The sequence below is a fragment of the Artemia sp. Qi Xiang Cuo genome, chromosome 6 (assembly GCF_049724085.1).
Source record: "Artemia sp. Qi Xiang Cuo chromosome 6, ASM4972408v1, whole genome shotgun sequence".
In the NCBI taxonomy this organism is placed as follows: Eukaryota; Metazoa; Arthropoda; class Branchiopoda; order Anostraca; family Artemiidae; genus Artemia; species Artemia sp. Qi Xiang Cuo.
In genome coordinates, this window is record NC_142799.1 from 78,756,288 (window position 1) to 78,778,205 (window position 21,918).

Here is a 21,918-nt window from a genome sequence, read left to right on the forward strand (position 1 = left end):
TAGAAAAAGTTTTTTTAATTAATAAAGAAAAACAAAGCAAAGAAAGAAATAAAAAGTAGGACGTTCGTTTTTACTTCCGTCTTCTATACAGGGTCCCTACACAATTTCAGCGTGTTAAGTCCTCCAAGGTGTTGGTCATAACTTCTTTAGTGAAAATTTTTGCTCTGGATTAATGGAAGGTCTTTGGTTGTTTCTCATCTTTTGAAGTGACCCTGTCTTCTGAGAGTTACTGTCTATTACTTTAGTTGACCGCCAACAAAGTGGTCAAGAGCAGCTGCCAAGATTAGTGGTACCTAGTTAATCGATAGACGATGCCGCGAATCTTGAGATAAAAAAAAAATGTGAAGTAAGAATATGGAAAACAAAAGAGAACAAATTAACAATTGAACAGGAATAAAATTAGTAGATTTCTACTGCCATACTAATTTGCGTTTTTCATTTTCTCTTAAGCAAGAGCCAAAGAGTAACCAAAGAAAATAGATGGGTAACGTTTCGACGCTTTAAAGAGCCAATACTATCAGTAGGATGGTATCTTTAAATAAGCTAACTTAGCTGCTTTTCTTCTTGAACGTTTGCCGAGATTGTTAGTTTTGGCTCGTTCAAAATCATTTGGATTAATGTCGTCTAGTTGATATTTAGTGAACTTACTAATTTAACTGCTTTTATGTTTAAACTTTTGTCAGATTATCAGTTTTGATTAGTTGAACGTTCTTCGAATTAACGTCATCTTGTTAAAAAAAATGTCGTGAATTGAACTGTTTTCAATATCTCGTGTATGCTTTTTGATAGAAATAGAGTGTCATACTTGCTGAAAGAGCCTGGTTTCAGCTTTTTTTTTGGGGGGGGGGGGAGGGGGGGGCATATCAAAAGATTGTCTTCTCGTAGACTTCATGTAACTATTACGAGCAAGATTAGGGTATGATATCCTTAAATATCTTACCTGACGTTCTATTTTTGTTACAGGGGAATTCAAAATACTGTTTTTGGCATTTGTTTAAAGACTGATTTACAAATTGGGAGCAAATTTTTGGGGGTAGGGTTTCGAATTATATCGCTCTCTCCTAGACACGAACCTGATTGCAGGCATCTTTTGAAATTTGTGTAGAAAATCTGATATCGGAATTTTAGAATTGTATTGATCCCGTAACATTCAGCCCATTTACCTGTTTTGTCTGAGTTCGAGTTTAGTTTTATCATTTTTAATTTCCTATTTCAGATCATCTTCATGAAAAAGGGCGACTAAACGAAACGGAAGCTCGACGTTTGTTTAGACAAATCCTCTCTGCTGTAAGGTATCTGCACAAGAGAAACATCGTTCACAGAGACTTAAAAGCAGAAAACCTGCTTCTAGACAAAGATATGAACATTAAAATCGCGGGTGAGATATTCCTTATTTTTTTTTCTATTTGGTTGCAACTACTAGTCCCAATATTTAAGCTTAAGGCTAGACACTACAAGCAAAACGTTATGTGAAGAAGAAGAAGATATTAAACTATTGGGCGAGCAGGGAATGGATTTTGCCAACTAATTGCCTTTTTTGATATAGTAACTAGTACTACTACTACTACTACTGACAATTCATGGGAAAAAAAAGAAATGAGAGAGATAGGAAAATTGTTTCTGAAAAGGACTTGAAAAAAAAATTAAAAAAAGAAAACAATAAATAAGGACAATTCCTAGAAAATGTTGTTCAACATTGGAGAGTTACAAAAAAAATGTTGAATGTGGTTCTGATTTATAGAAACCTTTAATGCTTTATTTAAAAAGGAAAAATAATGATAACGTTGATATCTACTGTAAGCATAAACTAGCAATACAAAAAGCCCATTTCTCCCTTGGAAAAGTCCAGCAAAGTTTGGAAAATTTTCAAAATTTTATCTCTGAGAACTTGAGAACAAAATTAAGTTCTTCTATATTTCTTGAAAATAATTCTGGAAAAGTCAAGCTCAAGTGCCAAATTCCGATGTTTGGGTTCTTTCCTGAATTTTTTGATTTGATGACTCCTGTATTTTAATCGAACAATACTACAAAAAGTACGCAAATTGACATGCACTTTCATATATAAGAAATTACTTTGTTCACTTGACCTATAAAATCTTTTGGATATCCTAGAGGTAACTTTTTTTCTAGGCAAGGTATATTTTTTTTCCACCGTGGATAGACATATCTTGGTCTTCTAAGAACTGTAGCTTACACTGATTATCCAAAGTAAAATTCTTTCTATGACTTTTCTATTTTGATTGATTTGCGAATTTCCTACATTTTGTCTAAATACAATATCCTAGCACTAAAGGTAAACTTTTTAGAAATCAAACTTTTTATAGAAATCTAAACTTTTTGAAATCAAACAACTTGGGATGCTGGACCTTTATATTATCTCCTCTTATAACTTCCGTATCTCTCATTAATTTTTGAGAAATAGTTGCCGAAATCTTAATTCTATACAGAAGTTCTGATTTCTTAAATTTTTTCAAAATTTTTTCCATTTTCACGTTTATTATATTTATATTTTTAATGCCATTAAAAGAAAGCAAGAAGAGATGCACTCATCTGTTTCCAAAAATGAACCGTACACTAAGAAATAAAAGTTTACAAAATAGACTGCTTCAAGGATGTTTATTAAACCCAAAGTATAATCCCCTACGGAACTTGTTATTTAGTTGCCAGGTTCGCATAGGTATGGAATCGTCTCCGGAGACGCGGACAAAGGGTCACTTTTTTTGTGTGGAGAGGATAGGTTTTGTCAGTACTTGTTCCGTAGGTGATTATACTTTGATTAAACCTTACCTCCATAAAGACGGCTCATTAAACGTCTCTATGGAGGTAAAAACAAAAACAATGTGAATACGGAGATTGACCGTTACTTCATACACACGGAACTTTTTTCAGAAATTCTCTGATTACATATTGACTTTACTAATAAAAACTTACAATAATCAAAACGAAAATACAAACGTGATATAGGAGCATAAACATTTGTTACCCGTCAAATATTGTTGCATGTGCTGCTTAGAATAATGGTTAATGTGTTGCTTATAATAAAAGGAATAATGGTTGTGTTCCAGAACCAATTGTAGTTAATTATTTGTTATAATTTTAGTTCCAAAATAAGAGATAAGGATAAATTTTTTTGTCCTTCCTTATTATTGTAAATGCAGGAAGATATGAGAGTCTGTCTTTCTTGTATTTCAGAAGGTAGGTAATAATGAGCAATGGATGATTACTAAATGATAACTAGTTTATGCAAAAAAAAAAAAAAAAAAAAAAAAAAAAAAAAAAAAAAAAAAAAACACAAAGTAAAAATCACTGAATTCAAAATTCAAGCAAGGACATGTCTCTTTTCAAAAAGTTTCAAATCCCCATTCTTGTTTTTATTTGTAGTGGGAATGGCGTTGAGATGGAAGCATTAAAACATTATATTTTTCACTGTTGTAAATTTAATGTTTTACAAATGAGGCTTCTTAATAGTTTAAGTCTAACTCACTTTTGATGTTTAATGAGCTAACGGAAAAAAGAATAAGAGACCACTGTTTTGTTTAATGAAAGACAAATCGTTTTGTTTCAAGAAAAGTAAGCTTTTTGAAAGTCTTAAATGGCCTAGATGCATGAAAGTTTGTTTGACAGCTTAAATTTAAGTTTCTGAGTCCACCAATTTAAACGTTAGTTTCTATGGTACTTTTTTGTTAGCATTAAAGCTTTTCAGGTTGTTTTTTTAAAAGATAACTATCGAGTTTATTTCTAAAATATTTCTAAGCGACCCTAGAACATGAAAAATATCATGAAACTCACCATTTGAATTTTGGTGCAATGTTTGAGTAAAAAAGTTTGAGTATATGTCTCTAACGGTATTTTTTAAACATCCCTTGGAGGTCTTTCCTTCAAGTACCGTAGAAGGTGCCCCCCTTAAGTAACCTTAGGATATAAGATATCCCCTCAAATCCTTCGTGCCGCCGAAAAACAAAAAATATTCTTTTCGGGTATGTTATGGCTAGAAAAATAAGTTTCCATGGCCCCCTCCTAAAACTGACTATATTGGGCACTGTTAGAAACTGATTCTTACTTCTCCTTGTAGAATATTGGAAGGTAAGTGATAACAGTGGTCAAATATGGCTCTAAAGGGTAGGCGCTCCGAAAAGCGGATGAAGATTTACTAGATGTTTTCCAGAGGAACTGCCTAAGGATTGTTCCGGCTGACTAACCGTATTTCAAACAGTAGGCTGTGCCAATATTGTGGCTCAATCCCGCTTTCTTGGGCTATAATGAGAGAAAGGTTGAGATGGCTAGGGCCCGTTCTGAAGATGAAGGATGACAGATTGCTGAAGATTGTCCTTTTCGGCCAGCTGTGTAGGACTAAACGGAAAGCGGGTCGTCCTCGTTCGGGGTGGGTGGATGTCATAAATAAAGATTTAAAGGAAATGGGGACTTCCTGGGAGGGTGTAAAGAGGAAGGCTTTGAATTGATTGGGATGGAAGAGGAGCATGCGTTGCTGGGTTTGCTTCAGGCGGCTTGGTGCTGCGGTGAGTTGTTAGTAGTAATACTTTGTTTAAAAGTTTCATTGTTTGCCCTTAAAACTAATTTTAACTTAAGTTTTTTTTACTTTTCTAATTTCGTTTTTTACTGGTCATGTTTTAAGCTATTATAATAATACTAAAAAGGATCATGTTTTCAGATTTTGGGTTTTCCAACTACTTTGAAGATGGCATTCCATTGTCTACATGGTGTGGTAGCCCACCATATGCAGCCCCTGAGTTATTTGAAGGGAAAGAATATGATGGACCAAAAGCAGACATTTGGGTACGAACCGTTTCTATTGTTTTGCAGCCTTACCTTAAACACATAATGCCTGCATGTAGGGAAAGTGTAAACTTTGTAAGCTTACCTGTGTTTTAAGATACAAATTGCAAAATAGTAAGAACAGTACATCGGTCTTATGGTACTTACCACTGCACGATGTTGCCACGCCTCGAAGAAAAAAACGCTAACCTAGGGCAATGTGGAAAGTTGAAAAAAGTAGACCGTATGTATCAAGGCCTTGTAATGTTTTACAGCAAATAAGGATGACAAGAATTTGGTCTTCCCTCTTAGAGATTCGAAGGAGTACAAACACGCAATATCATAGCCATAGCTTTTGACCAGGTTTTTTTTTAATGAATTTTTATGCTAAACACTTTATATTATTCTTGTTTATGCTAAACACTTAAAGTACCTTGGATACTAAAATTGGAACCTGATACTTTAAATTGGATAAATGGGAATTTACACAAACATAGACGACTTAAAAAATTAGGAAAACCCCACAACTCTATTTTTAATAAAAAAGGCCTCCACATGCAGACAGAGAGTTCTATGATAAGCGGGCGCCAAGTTTGAAAATAAGGAACATGCGTGAAAAAATCAGCAAAAAATAAGCGAAAAGAATGTATCATCATGTGACTCAAGAATTGTAACTTCTCTGATTGCTTTTGCAAAAGAAAACGCTACCATAAATCTAGGCTATGCATGAACATGGACATTATCAACATCATTCAAGATTAAAACTTTAAATTATTAGTTAATTGCCTTACCTACACAAACATCTTTTTAGAAATACCATTTACGTTATCCTGTTCCCTATCACATTGCAGTTCCCGAGGCATAGCAGCAGGAATATAACCCTATCATCATCATCATCATGAATAGAATCCTTTTTTATTTGTTTTAAAAATGTCCCTTTTATTACCATTTTTTGCATTTTCTCATTAGCCTATAATTGTCCGATAGCCCGACTGAATATAATGGTGTATCACCCCATTGATTGTTGTATTACTCGACGGTCAGCTGCAGATAACTTAGGTGTTGCAAATATTGTTTGGGCTTGTTTGTAAATAAGTAAAGTTTCTGCTTGCCTCTTTCATGACTCAATTGTGGCAACAACGGAAAGCATTTACACAGCAAAAAAAAAAAAAAAAAATCTTCTCATTTACAATTGGAACAAGAATCTATTAACAACGGGTAATTTTTTTATGAAAGTGAATTTCACTGACTTAAAAAAAAAAAATAATGGATGTCTACATAATAGAATATAAAAAAAAAAAAAAAACTAAGAAAGTCTGTAGCTCGGGAAGTACTGATGCCCCATGAAGTGAAAATTTATAATCCCCCCCCCCCAAAAAAAAGCAAAACAATTACATTTTGTTAATAGATTTTCGTTTCAATTGTAAATGGAAAGGTAGTGTAGTCTAAGAAATTATATCTTCTCATTCTGTGTAACATTTATCTCTTAGCAATAATCTTTGCAACAGGTATAAAACTAGCTCAAATAAACAGATTCGTGATAATTTCCAATGTTTGTTGGATTGTGCAAAACTGGCACTTTACTGAAAATAAAAATAAACAATGAATATATTTATCAATCAAGTCAAGTACAATAAACACATAAGGTGCTTTATGATGGTTTTTGAAGTAGGAAAACCAAAGGTTTTACTTGGATGTTTTTAAATGGCTAGACTTTGCTTAATTTGGAAATTGGCCAAACTTGGAATTAATTTAGAATAATTTAATTTTGTTTGGAAATAATATTAATTTAGGAATAATTTAATTAATTTAGAATAATTGGAATAATTTGGAACTAGAATAAATTAGTCAAATGAATTCGCTTAATTTGAAAATTAGGAAATTTAGACAAAATTGCTGCTTTGTAGCAGAATATGGCGTTTTGTAATGGCAAAATCTGTTTGTGACCTAAACATGGCATTATAATCTTTAATGTCCGTTAAAATAACCGTTATGTCCGTTTTGTTATGTTAAAATGACCGTAATGTCCGTTAAAATGACCGTTTTAATGTCCGTTAAAAAGTCTTGTCATGACGATCTACTTCGTCTGGTTTGATATGGTCACTCCCGGCGAAAAAGAAGGAAAGAGGCAGACTAAACATGCATGCTAAAATGGGATTTTGATTGCTTTTCAAGAGGGATGAGGGGGCTGTAAACCTTTCAAGGGTTTTCAATAATTTAGTTATGTAATTTTTTTTTCGATTTGATATCGTGAAAGGGATTTCTGACTGGTTTTGGGATATCTCAATATAATGTTTCATAATTACGAATTACTGTTGACTTGAATAGAGTATACTATTTCCACCTTAGTGGGTATTGCGAAATATTTTTCGCTTGACAGTTTCTTAATTTTTGTTTTAATTTCCTTGAATATGGACCCTGGTTTGCTCTTTACTAAATGCAGCCACTGCACAAAAAAAATGTATCTACCTCTTTAAAATTACTGGAGGCCTTGTGAGTTGCAGCCACTGCAATAAAATGGCTGCATAAAATGCAGCCACTTTGCTAAATACAGCCACTGCACAAAAAAAATTATCTACCTCTTTAAAATTACTGGAGGTCTTGTGAATTGCAGCCACTGCAATAAAATGGCTGCATAAAATGCAGCCACTGCACCAAAAAAAAAATTTATCTACCTCTTTAAAATTACTAGAGGCCTTGTGAATTGCAGCCACTGCAATAAAATGGCTGCATAAAATGAAGCCACTTTACTTAATGCAGCCACTGCACACAAAAAAAGATTCTTCCTTATTAAAATTACTGGAGGCCTTGTGAATTTCTGTTCAAGTAAGCCCTCTTGTAGTATTTGAGGACCACCGGTTCATGACGGTCAGTCCTGGCAAAAAAAAGAAGTAAAAAATAGTAAAAAAAAGAAATAGGAAGTAAAAAAAGAGAAGAAGCTGTGCAAAAACATTATTTTCCCTGCTTTTCAAGATGGTGGACTGTAATCCTCCAGTCAAGGGTTTTCAGCAGTGGAGATCTCAATGTTGTACTTTTTATTTCGATTTGATGTCATGTGTAAGGAATTTCAGACTCTGGGATTTTCCAAAATATTGTTTCGTAATTATAAATTTCTGTTCACTTGAATTGGAATGAAATAAATTGTTTCCACCTTAGGCAGTTTCTTCAAAAACTCGTTTATTAACTTGCGTTTAGCATGGATCTTGCCTTAACAACTAAATGCAGCCAATGCTTTAACCACAATTAGTAAGGCTTAAAGAAAACTTATTTCTATGTATTTTTGGAAAACTGCAGGTTTTTTGAGCTTTATAGGAAGCTCTCTTCTCCATTTCACGGTCCCCAGGCTGGAAATGCTTCTCGAATTTACATGCTTTGTCATTGTCGAACAACAGGACTCTGATCATACAACAAAAGAAGAAGTAAAACTGTGAAAGTACCAATGTTGCTCTGCAACACCGGTATAGAATGTATGGAAAAACCTTGGGGTTTTTTTTCCGGGGGGGGGGGCTTTGAATGTTTACACGCCCTAGAAGCATCATCTAACTTCTTACCTTATTACTGTTGAGTTTACATCAGTGTAATGATGGATTGATCATTTTCTAGAGCCTTGGTGTCGTCCTCTATGTGTTGATCTGTGGAGCCCTCCCATTCGACGGTATAACCTTGCACGACCTTAAGAAAAAAGTTACTGCCGGGAAATTTCGGATACCCTATTTTATGTCAACAGGTAAAAATACTAATTTTAATTTATCTTTCCACGTTGCGATGTTACTTGAACTTTCAAATGTATTTGGCACATCTATTATCTCTGATTCATTCAGGAGTTAAACTGACTAAATCCTCTTGCCTACATTTTAAAAAGATCGTTGCATCTCATCACTGGACTGTCTCCTAACTGTATACGTTTATATCCTAAAATATATTAATTTATCTATTTTTATCTACTTTATGTTCATTTTATTTTTTTTTTTAAATGAACAAATTTTTATCTACTATTTTTGTATATACTACTGTATATCTTGTATATCTACTATTTTTGTATCTACTATTTTTGTATTTTTAATAATTTTTATCTATTTTTATCTACTTTATGTTCATTTTATTAGATATTACTTGGATATTTCCTAAACATGGGAATTATTATAAAAAATGGCAAAAGTACTTTAGGCATTGATTCTTTAATCATTATCTTTAGATTTACCAATACCCAAACACAAAAACTAATACCAAACACAATACCCAAACACAAAAACTAATACCAAACACAATACTCAAACGCAAAAGCAGACGCAAAACCTTGATTCGACCATAGAGAAACAGAAAGGAATGGTTTTTCTTTTGTATTTTGTAACATACCGTAACTTAGGATGCATCACATTTTTTTTTAAATTTCAGTTGCTCTCGTGTCAGGAAGGACATTTATATAAATATATAAATATAATAACAATATTATGTATAATAACAATAACAATATAATATATTGTTACAATATAACAATATAATAACAATAACAATAAATATAATAACAATAACAATAAATATAATAACAATAACAGTATTATATAAATATAATAACATTTAGCGGTCAAGTATTTTGATTTGAGTTTGAACCTGGTAAGATTTAAAAATTGATAAAGTGATTTAGCTCATAAATTTGATAAACCTCATTAACATGATACGCCTGATAAACCTGATAAACTTGACGGGATATAGGCTTCTTGCCCTGTTTTGAACATTACGTGAAGCATTGGACGATGCATTTTAAAACATTTTTTATATACGTTTTTTATTTACGTTTACATTTTTTTATTTACGTTTTTTTTATTAACGTTTACATTTTTTATTTACGTTTTTTATTTACGTTTACATTTTTTTATTTACGTTTACATTTTTTTATTTACGTTTTTTTATTTACGTTTACATTTTTTTATTTACGTTTTTTTATTTATGTTTACGTTTTTTTTATTTACGTTTTTATTTACGTTTACATTTTTTTATTTACGTTTTTTTTATTTACGTTTACATTTTTTATTCACGTTTTCCTCTTTATGTGATTTCAGGTTACTTTTTTTTTCTTATTCAGGAGACAAGTGAATGTTACTGACAAGTACTTCTAAGAAAGTTTATAATATAAATATATATTAATATAAATATATATAATATATATAAAAATATAATATAAATATAAATATATATAAATATATAATATATAAAATAATATATAAAAATATATAATATAAATATATATAAATATATATAAATAAATAATATACTATAAAAATAAATAAAATAAATAATATAAATAAATAATATACTAATATAAAACAAAATTTCAATCAGATTACCAAAAAATAAATAATTAATCAAAGAAAAAAATCAACGTAATTGTAAAAGAAATAAAAAATAATGCACGAAACTGAACTTTTTTTAGGATTAATTGTGTCTTAAACTCTTCATTGGTGAATAATGGAAATAACAGTCATACCGGGTCGTTGAGCTGACTCAGGTAAGACATAAAATTAAGCGTTAAAGCATAATCTTGAATGGCTGAAAGCTGAACATTGTTTTTGAACAATGCTCAGAACCTGCATTTTCCTGCTTGAAAGTTGAACATTGTTGAGCTCAGAAGTTACGGACGGGAAACATACTTGGCCTTGGTGTCGTGCGTAATTTTCATTTTGTCCACAAGTGTTAATATTATGCGGCTGGAGCGAGGCTTATAAGGGGGGGGGGGGGTACTGTGTCTTAACCCCGCGTTCCAATAGTTCTCCGGCTCGTAAATTGGTCGTAAAGATGCAGGAATGAAGACTAACAGAGGCAACGCTAACAAAACCCCCCACAGCTCCCAGGGCAAGGACTGTAAATTATGCAAGTTGGCCATTGTTTATATATAAGGTTTTTGTGGAAGGGATGGTCATATAAACTTCAGAGGAGGGTCATTCGATTTTAAATCGAAAGTTCTAGTGCTCTTTTTAGGAGTCAAAAGTGATCTGAGGGTAAACAGCCTCCCCCCTCGCCCTTTTCCTTCAAATGCATCCGATAAATATTTTGAGATAGTCATTTCGTTTAAAATAGTCTAAAAGTCCAATAACTGTAAATCAGGGATTGACCAATCCCTCACAGCCCCGCAGCGAGAGCTATAGCTTATGCAAGTTGCTCAGTGATAAGTACACAAGGTGGCTGTGGAAGAGGTGGCCGTATAAGCTTAGGAGGGGCTCATTCAATTGGAAATCGAAATAGAAGTTCCTTTTTTAAGAGTCCAAAGTAATCAAAGGACAACCAGCCCCCACACCTCCACGCCCTCTTTTACCAAATGTATCTGGTCAAAATTTTGGGATAGCTATTTTTTTCAAAATATTCCAAAGTACGAATAACTATGCTTCGGGGGCTGAACAACCCTTCCCCCCCCCAGTCCCCGAGGTAAAGGTTGTAAGTTATACAAGTTGCTTATTGTTAACAGATAATGTTTTTATGGAAGGTGTGGTCGCATAAACTTTGTAGGGAGCTAATTTGATTGGAAATTCAAAGTTTTAGTGCCCTTTTTAAGAATCAAAAGTGATCAAAAGGCAACCAGCGGCCCCCACGTGCTTTTTTGTCCAATGCATCAAATCAAAATTTCTAGATAACCATTTTGCTCAAAATAGTTCAAAGGTCAAATAACTATGCCGTTGGGGTTGACACACCTCCCCCAGCCTCCTTGCAAAGGCTATATGATATACAATTAGCCCATTGTTAACATGTAAGGATTTTTGTTGGGAAAGAGGGCATGTTTGATCCTGGATCTCCAAAAAGGCTTAGGATATTAAGGCGAAACTTTAAGGAGATATTGAGAGAGATGCCAAACACAATCAAAACACATGTTCGCTGGTTGTGAAAAAGGAAAATCAGCAATATCTAAAGAACGAATGAGGGTATTAAGTTGAAAATTTCCAAGTATGTTGCGGAGATTTATGAAGAGAGATTTAAGGCTATTCAGACCCTCCCCTCCCTGTCTGCTCATTTTAGGTACCCCCTCTGCTCAACACCGATCGAGGAATTGTTATTTTGTGCAAAGTAGTCAAAATGTTTAAAAGCTATACTGCCATGAATGTCATGCCCCCATAGCATCGGGGCAAGGATTGTAAATTGTGCAATTTGCCCATTGTTTACATGCAAGATTTATCATTAGGAAAAGGGGATCTGGGAGTATTCGAAAAGGCTAAGGGCATTAAGGTGAAACCTTGGAGAATCTTGAGGAGTATGCTATACTAAATCAAAAGGCGCCACGTGCATCCAGTTTTTTAAAAAGGAGGATCTGCAATATTTTAAGATCGGCTGAGGTATTGAGTTGAAGCTTTCAGGACATGTTGAGGGGATAAGTGGTTTGAGGGCCACCAGCATCTTCCATGTCTTTTTAGTTGCAATCCCTCCAACAGTATTTGATAAAAATTTGGAAATACAAATCTTGCTCAAAATAGTCAAAAGCTCAAATAACTATGCCTATGGGGATGATATATCCCCCTACAGCTTTGGAGAGCGATGCTGAGTACAATAATACACACTCTGTGCGTCCTGATTGTCAGAAGTTCGTATCATCAGTATCTAAGGAATGGCTAAGGGTATTAAGTTGAAAATTTCAGCCGATGTTGAAGAGCCATCGGAGGTTAAACAGCCTCCCTTCTCTTTTTATATACTCCCCCCTAATTACTGATCAAAATTTTGAAAAAAACAATTTTGTCAAAAATTGTCAACTATGCTTCCAGAAATGCAAAGCCCCCCACAGCCTCTAGAGTGTGGATTGTAAATAATGCAATTTGCCCTTTTTTACATCCAAGATTTATTATTACAAAAAAGGAGGATCTTTTTTAATCTAAGTGTGTTCGAAAAGACGAAGTGTATTGAAGTGAAACTTCGGGGAATGATGAGGGGTCTGTTAAAATAAATCTGAAGATACTATGTGCATCTTATTTATTAAAAAGGTATCTCTGCCATATAACAAGAACAGCTTAGTGTATTAAGTTTAAAATTTCAGAGCATGTTGAGGAAGATGTTTGTTAAAAAGTGGTCGGAAGGCAGCCAGTCTCCCTCACATTATTGCGGCTGCAAGTGAGACTGGTTTTGACTGTAACTGCGACTACTTCCAGCTGTGATAACTTGCAACTGTGGTAGCGACTGCTTGCAATTGCTACTACACCTATTTGTGACTACTTTCAGGGAATGTTGAGAAGGATGTTGAAGTTTGAAACTTTAGTGTTGAAAAAAAGCACCAATTTGATGTTTTGATACTTTGATGAAACTTTAATAGTTGAAAAAAATATTGATGTTTAAATGAGAAACGTTGAAAAACTTTGACAATAAAAAACGGAACAGAAATAAATATAAAAAAACTCCGAAAAATAAATTTTTCAAAAAAAAGTAAAGAGCAATATTAACCTTAAGACAAGAAGAAATAAATTACTTAAATGATTCAAACTCAAAACGACCCGAAATCAATATTAAAGAATGAATGAAAGCCCAAGCGAACATAAATTAAATAAACAATCATAACAAACAAACATACAACAGGCACTAACATAAATAAATAAATAATTTATAAAGAGAGTAAAACTTAAATTGAATATTCAAATCAAACTTAAAACAAAAAATTCACTGCATAACAAGAGTTTAGGTACTGCCCCGTTCCCTAACTGTAAAAGTCTAAAGCCTAATGCGTCATTTGCGCTTTACTGAAAACTAATTTCTTTTGTGCTTACAATATTGAAAATAAAAATAAAAATTAGAGTGAAATAAAATCTTGAACTGTTGAGCATTTTTTTAATGACTAACACCATTATATATCAATATTCATTTTGATTTTATAAGAATGTTCAAAACACATATTGTTTTCAGTAAAACGCACATGACGCAGTGGGCTTTGTAGTGATTTTGGTTCGTTTTAAGTTTAATGTTTTAAGTTTTTTAGTTTTACGTTTTTTTTGTTCGTTCAATTTAATTTCTGGTCGTTTTGGTTTTAATTTATTCTTCAATAGTAATTTCTGGTCGTTCCAAGTTTGAATTATTATAGGAGTTTGTTTTTGCTGGTCTTAAGTTTAATATGGCTCGTTTTTTTTTAAACTTATTTTTCGGAGTGTTTTTAGTTAATTTCTACAAAAAAAGAAAGAAATTTCTCTGACTCGTAAATTGGTTTTGAAAATGAAGGTGAAAAACCCCTTAAGTCCACCTCTTTTGAACAAAGATTCTTTTAAATAAACCTCCTGAAGAGATTCTTTTGGCAATCTCCCCCCCTACCAAGATAAACCTGGACACGGCCCGGGATAATATTATCCTTAACCCTTGAACAAGCGGGACCAGTAAGGGTAACTGACGTTACATTGTGTTTGATTGGCTACTGATCTGCGCTATTGTTTACTGTCACTGAGGATATTTTTAGTTATCCAAACCGTTTCACCTAGGATGTGACTTGGTGTGCATTTGCTGTTGACAACCGAAGATCATATTCGGGGAATCTTACAATCCATCGGCTAAGTGAACTTTGTGACGCCGAAAAGCCCTATGAAATTCTCCCATCCTAGCAATTCCAGATTCTAGATTTCTTTTTATTTCTGTTTTGCGCCAATCTGGGGTGCGCCAAGGATCTATTCCCACGTGGTAGCGCGTTTTGTTCGTATGAAAGGAGTAAAAATGTACGTTGTAAACAAATCAAATGTGAGTTGAATTAAGATAAAAAAGAAACTTTTCACTGGAAAGCATAGAGCCACTTTGAAACTTAGAAGGCACCCAATTACCGTAAGTATGTTTGTAGATATGAATTTTCAGGCGATGGAGCCCATTAGAGCAATAAATCTACTCGTTCAAAATGAACGTATATATAGTATATATATGTTCATATTTGTTCAAAATGAACAAATATAGGGGACACGGAGGATTAGATCCATTTGAATTATAGCAAAAATACTGGATCCTCCATTTCCTCCCTGGCATTTTATTGATGTAGCATAAGACTGCTACCCTTCCTACATTTTACAGATAGTTTATAGAAACTCAACTGATAGGCAATTTCCTTTTTGCTATTATTTCAGTGTTTTACCCTATTTTTTATAATTTTGGTTGGATTCTTTTATTCTTCTTTTTGTGCAGGCCTGTCTTAAAAAAAAATATCTCCAGACAGGAAGTACAGGGTAAATCTCCCCTCCTCCTCTCTATTGATGCGGAGGATCCTTTCCCTTTCCACCTGTTCAAATTCAAAGCTTACGAATAGAAAATGTACCTCCGCTATTTTTGACCTCTTCAATTCCTAAACAATTCTCTGACCCCCTTTCCCCTTCCCTGATGATCAAACCTATATCCGCCTAAATATTTCGTGTATCACTTGGTAGTAACACGAAGACAAAAGCTGGCAGAAAAAGATGGACTATGGTCCATGGGGAGCACGATTCACATCAAAGGTGTTACTTCTTTATGAGTTTCTAGTCTAAAATATCAATCTAAAAAATGTATCTGAAGGCTTTTGGGTACTATTCATTTTGCTATGTCAATATATGGAGTATCGTGCAAATTGCGTGCCCTTTACATTGAAAAGTTTGCACCAGACTGTATTCTTTCTTTAGAGGTCTTGAATTAACAGAGTGAATTTTTTTGCTATAAAATTTTGCTGCCTTCTGTCAATATGACAGAAGCTGCCATCGTCAATATGGATGTCTAAAATTATTTCTAGCTGCGTGAATTAGAAGGCTTAAACTATGGAATATGCAAGCTGTATCTGCAGAGTAGAGGCTACCCTCTTTGAAAGGCATTTGAAGGGTAATTTTTTTGAAATATTTTTTGTCAAAATGCTCATTTTTTTAGTCTCCAATATACTGGCCGAAAACCATTTCGTCTTTTATTACGTAACAAGTAAAAAATATAAAAATACTTATTAAATAATTGTTTGTGAAATATAGAGATTTCAAAACCTAGAGAAGAGGATAAAATGGGTACTCTTCTATACCACACATATTCACACCGCGTTCAATTAGCATGTATCCGTCCTCACCCCACCATTTCCCCCAAGAGTTTCTAACAATCCAGTAATGAATACCATCAGACGTTTCACCGTATCCCACAATCACCATTGCATGATTCACATTTGTTGTACACTTGGGGTCGCGATATACACCACTTAAATAAAAATCGTAAGAGGATAAACTTGCATCTATAGCAACACTTATCGGTCCTACGTTGGCAACAATGTCTGCCATTGCAACTGCGTCACTTTCTATAGCCTTGTAAGACCGAACGTAGCCTCCGATATTGCAAATAGATCTTTTACACGATTCTGGCAACCCTGATTCTCCTGATACATAGGCATATGTCGATTCACGACATTGTCCAAGGTTTTGAATGTAATCCCAAGCACCAGTGTAAAAACCACCGAAGCAGTTATTGTTTACATCGTTGCAATCTACTAAATTTTGCTCACTAAGTCTTGCAAGTCGTCGAAAACGCTTACAATTATAATATTCGACGGTTGAAGTTGCTGAAAATGCCCAGCAACTGCCACATATCCCTTGATCTTTTATTGGTGGCATACAACTAGAATTTCGATAATCCACATAACTTGGTAATGATGTCTTAGGCCGGAACCCTTTAGATTTTTCTGGCTTCACGCCCTTTGGTATCCTTGTACCTTTGAGGAAGTCCCTTTCTGGTTTGCTTAGAAGGGCGAGCTTGTTGACTGTTAGTCTCAAGACTTTATCTTGTTGACTGAATTGTAAATATCCGAGAATATCTTTTATACTTGCCTCGTATTCACTTTTTCTGAATACTTCCTCCTCTTGGGTTTTGAAGGTCCAATTCAATGATGCTTTGTAGTCTTCCCAACTCGTAAAGCATACTATTGTATGAATTGATATGTAAAGTAAGAACAAGGTGATCATTCTCCGCACCTAGAATAAAAAGCAGGCTATTTAATTAGCAGGCTAGAGTTGCTGTAATGTTCTGATGTATTAGGGATGTTAAATCACAACCCTAAACCACTCCCTAAGTTCGGAATTTTTCGTTTCAGGACGGCATTCCTTACATTAAAAAATTCACCCTCAACCTAAAAAACTCAGCACATATTTTTTAGTTGGGAAGTGAAAGAATCATTTGTATAGCAATTTGTTTGAGGTTAACACCCTTTTTTCACAATTTTTCTAGAACCTCTTCCCCAACCTCACTTTCTGTCTCAAAGCTTTAAGCCCCAAACAATTCTTTTGACTTTAAACATTTAGTTTCATGTTCATCAGCAAAAAAAAGCGTAAAGTAACAATGGGTTTATTTAAAAAAAAAAAAAAAATATATATACATCATCGATTCCCTGAAGCAATGCTTGTGCGGGAGAAAACCCACCTAATAAATCAAAAAACCAAGAAACCAAAAAAGAAAAAAAAAAGAAAAAAGAAAAAAAAAAGAAATAGAAAAAAAAAAAAAAAAAAAAAATAAAAATTATAGCTAAAATTACCGGACCCGAAAACCAACGAACCACCAAACAACACCCAACAAAATTATAATAATTATAATAAAATTCAGCTGCAACTAAACCCTCCTCAAAAACAAAACTTAAGTGGCGTGGAATAATCCATTCAAAATATACACATCAAAACAATGGTTCTTTAGCGACTTACGAAAATCCTGCAAACCCCCATCATTCCTCAAATCCTCTGGCAAACTCTCCCAAACTAACGGAACAACATGGCGAATTGAAAACCTAGACCTAGACGTGACCATAGCTGGTCTTCGCACCAACTGAGAAGATCGTGTCAAATGATCGTGAGTAGTAGACGCAAGACTAAACATTCCTGAAAAACATGATGGTAACTCCGAAGCTAAATATTTAAACATAAACAGAGCATTATAGAATAGACATATTCCTGCCAACGGTAGAATTTTATACTCGCGGTAAAGATGCCTCACCGATGCAGATAGGTCAATTTGATTACCATAAAGAACTCTAATTGCCATATTCTGTGTTACGCAGAGCGGATGGAGGTGAGTTACGAATGTTTTCGACCAAACCATACAACAGTAAATGAGATATGGGTGAACCATAGAAAAATACAACATTCTCAGAATTTCACACGGAAAAAGATACCTATTTACCCATAATACCAATATTACGAGACAATTTGCTGTTAACAGATGCAATATGGTCTTTAAAACTAAGGCTTTCATCAATTATAACACCAAGGTATCTAGTACTAGTAGATCTTACAATAGTATGGTGCCCTACTTCTATATTATTAATCCATGGATAATGTCCAGTAATTCTACCATAAATCAAAAAATTCGACTTATTATGATTCAGTTTCAATTTATTTACTCGCATCCACTTTTCAATCGAAGAAATACCTTGTTTCAATATAGTCATCAACTCATTTTCAGTTCTAGCAGCTACGGTGAAATGGGCATCATCAGCAAAACATGGTAGAATTCCTTTAGTACCGTAAGTATCAAGGTATAAAGAACAAGACACATTACTTGAAGCTCTACAAAGGTCATTAATATAAACCAAAATCAACAAAGGGCCCAAAACGGAACCCTGGGGTACTCCAATCGAAATATATTCAATTTTAGATGTAATTCCATCCATCACGACACACTGAGTCCTTCCACTAAGAAAACTAACTATCACATTTAAAAAATCACCACGTATACCACTACTATATAGCTTTTGAACTAGTATATCATGATCAACAGAGTCAAACGCTTTAGTAATATCCAAAAATATAATGACATCGTAGAAATGACATCTAATCACATTTGCTGGTATTTAGTCAGTCAACAGTTTTTACGTTAACCCCAAAGTCAACCTCAAAAAACTCAAATTTGTGAAAGGCCTAGAGTGGCAAACTTCTCGGATTCAGCATCAGCACATATTTTTTAGCCAGATAGTGAAAGAGTTTTTTTTATAGCACTTTGTTTGAGTTCAAACCATTCTTATTTGTTTGAGGCATTTGTTTGAGGTCAGCAAATTCTTATGCTGATTTAAAATATTTAAAGTTCATTAAGTTCAACGTTAACCACCAAACGTTACAAAGTTTGCCGGATTTTTGAAAAAGGGGGGAATACCCCCAAAACGTCAAGCGATCTTAATAAAAATCACACCATCAGATTCTGCACATCAGAGAACCCTACTGTAGAAGTTTCAAGCTTTTATATACAAAAATGGGGAAATTTGCATATTTTCTTTTTTTTTGCCAGAAGAGAGATCACGGATGCGTGTTTATTTTTTTTTTCAGGAGTCATCATTTCGAACCAGTGATCCTAGAAGATCGGGAAAGGGCTCATTTGGTCGGGAATTGAAAGTTCTAGTGCCCATTTTAAGGACTAGCCCCCCTTCCACGCCCCATTTTTCCCCAAAGTCGTCCAATCAAAATTTTGCGATAACCATTTTGTTTAGCATGGTTGAAAGGTCCAATAACTATGCCTTTGGGGATAATATGACCTCCCAGAGGACCTGGGGAAAGGGGTGTTAGTTACGAAATTCACCCATTGTTTACGTATCGTATTTTTTATTGGGAGTATAGACATCTTTCTTTGGGAGAAAATTTTACACTGGGAGAATTTGCCCGAATTCCTATACAAAATTCTTATCTATTTGTCTTACTTTGTCGACTAAGTTTAACATGTGGAGATGTTCCGGAAGAAATTTTCAGCGGGTTTGGGGTTGTCTGGAGGGGTTTTCCATGGAGAATTATCCGCGGAAGAAATTATCTTTGGGGGAATTTTCTGCGGGAGCAACAGTCCACTAGGGGTGGTGGATTTCCGGGACAAATTTTCCACGGAGGGGGAATATCTGACATGATTTGAAAAACGATCAGAAATTAAAGTATTTTTGAATTGAAAGTATGCCAATAAGAACTTTTCAGGCGGAATCATCCGCAAGAAATTCCCTGAAAGATTTTTAGAGAGGATGGAATTATCCGGGGTAATTTTACTGGGGGGGGGGGGGTATTTTACACGGGAGAAACTTCACTTTTTGTGAGGGAAGGGAATTTTCCATGAAGAGAAGCTGGATTCCTCGTAGTACAGTCAATCTAAACTAATTTTAGGGGTTGCCTCAAACAAATTGCAAAAGTTTTTGTTTTGGTATCTTTGGAACCGAAGAAAATTCTCTAAAACATTTTTTTCAAATCAAAATTCAAATCAAATTAATTTATTTAACATAAAAATACAAACAAATTTACAACTGCCATCTACAAAAACAGAAGGTTTTTTTTTTACAAAAATTTCCCAAAATACCTCTGGTGAACACTTATTCAAACATTGATAAATAAATATTGCTAACTGGTAATCCCGTAATTGATAAATATTTAAAATTTTCAAACTTGTAAAGCAATTCAACGTGCTATTTTCAAACTGAACATAATTACCTAAAATACGAACTATTTTATTTTTTAAAATTTGGACCTTTCTAAAACTTGAAATAAAACTACTAGTCCATAGCATGCAGCCATACGAAAAATAAGGGCTAACAATAGAATGAAATAGTAAAAGTAAAACATTTGACGGTAGTTGATTTTTCAGTCTTCTTATCACACCCAACCCTCTTGAAATCTTAACTGCCACAAGATCACAATGTGATTTCCAACTTAAATTAAAATCAGAACTAAAGCCCAAGTATTTAACACCATTTACATGCTTTAAAAATAATTTTATTATCTAAAACATATGAAACTCCATTTCTACAAAATGTCATGAAATTTGTTTTTGAAATATTCACTGCCAAATAACTAGAATTTGTAAAACTTGTCTATTCAGCGAGGGCCTTATTTGTCTTCTCAGTTAACTGGTTCAGACAAGTAGCTGTAATGGTAAACACCGTGTCATCAGCAAATGACGTTATCAGTACTTCTGATATATAAAAATGCATGGCATCAACGTAAATTCGATAATGAAGTGGGCCAAGCACGGAACCCTGAGGCACCCCAGAATTAACGATACAAATTTTTGAAATAAAATTTTAAATACAAACTCGAATAATACGCTGATTAAGATATGATTCAAACCATTTCAGAATAACGCCTTGGATCCCTAAAGGGCTTAGCCTACGCAATAAAATTTTATGAACCACCGTGTCATAAGCCTTTCTAAAGTCTATAAATACTGAAAGTACCCGTACACTTTTTTCGAGAGCACTATTAATGAAATCTGTTAGGTGCTGGACTGCATGTATTGCGGCTTGTTTTTTTCTGAATCCAAACTGGGTATCACTAAGAAAACCGTAAGTAGTAAGATGGCTATAAAGTCGTCGATGCATCACTTTTTCATACATCTTAGCAAATAGGGGCAATATTGAAATCGGCCTCCAATTAGACGGATCTGTCTTTGAACCCCCTTTGTGAAACGGAATAACTTTAGCCTCTGTCAGCCGATTATGAAATTCACCTTTCTTCAAAGAAAGGTGAACCAAATAAACAATACAATGCAATAAATATACCATAACATGCTTGAACGTTTTCAGATTAATTCCATCATTCCCTGAAAAACTTGATTTTTACAATCCTATTATCTGTTTTAATTCTTCAACGTTCGTTTCATCTGCAGACATTTCCAGTCCAACTCCCCTGTCATCACCAAACGTCTCATTAATTTCATTATTTTCATCGTATGGATTCTCACTTATTGATTCACCAATCTTAGAAAAATATTCACCAAACAAATTAGTTACCTCATCATTTCCATCAACCAATTTACCATCAAAGATCAGACTAGCAGGAATCTCGATCTGTTTGTTCTTATTTTCGACTTCATTTATAATATTCCAAGTCTCTTTCGTATTTCCGTTATTTTACTTAAATTTATATACATTATTTTTGCAGATGCAAGACTGCCATATCCGATTTACTTGATTACGGATTTGTTTAAATTCAGTTAGATCTTGACTATGGTTACTATTTAAGTAACTTAAATATAATGTATTTTTTTTCAAATTAAGTCTAGTAGCTCCATATTTACCCAAGGTTTCCGGGGATCCTTTTTCCTCACCTTTATGCTCTTTACTGGGCAAGTTCTGTCAAATATGGCTGTAATATGTCCATGAACATATCGAATGGCGCAGAAGCACTTTCAGATTCTTCATACACTGGTTTCCATGACACGATACTTAGTTCCTCTCTAAACTTCTGTAGGTTTTCTTTTTTTAGT

General features: G+C 34.0%; 2 protein-coding genes across 6 annotated transcripts in view; one reads left to right on the top strand and one right to left on the bottom strand.

Moving 5' to 3' along the window:
- The window catches only part of LOC148951632 (serine/threonine-protein kinase SIK3-like), a 202,633-nt gene that overhangs the window by 37,533 nt on the left and 143,182 nt on the right, over positions 1-21,918 (top strand). For all 3 annotated transcript variants that reach the window (XM_089091236.1, XM_089091237.1, XM_089091238.1), the window contains exons 4-6: positions 1,217-1,378; positions 4,670-4,794; positions 8,377-8,500. In XM_089091236.1, coding sequence (XP_088947362.1) covers positions 1,217-1,378; positions 4,670-4,794; positions 8,377-8,500 — 411 coding nt within the window. The remainder of the gene's footprint in view (positions 1-1,216; positions 1,379-4,669; positions 4,795-8,376; positions 8,501-21,918) is intronic.
- LOC148951633 (crustapain-like) overlaps positions 13,979-21,918 on the bottom strand; it is a 29,483-nt gene continuing 21,543 nt past the window's right edge. For all 3 annotated transcript variants that reach the window (XM_089090394.1, XM_089090393.1, XM_089090395.1), the window contains one exon: positions 13,979-16,676. In XM_089090394.1, coding sequence (XP_088946520.1) covers positions 15,705-16,667 — 963 coding nt within the window. In that variant the 5' untranslated portion in view covers positions 16,668-16,676 and the 3' untranslated portion in view covers positions 13,979-15,704. The remainder of the gene's footprint in view (positions 16,677-21,918) is intronic.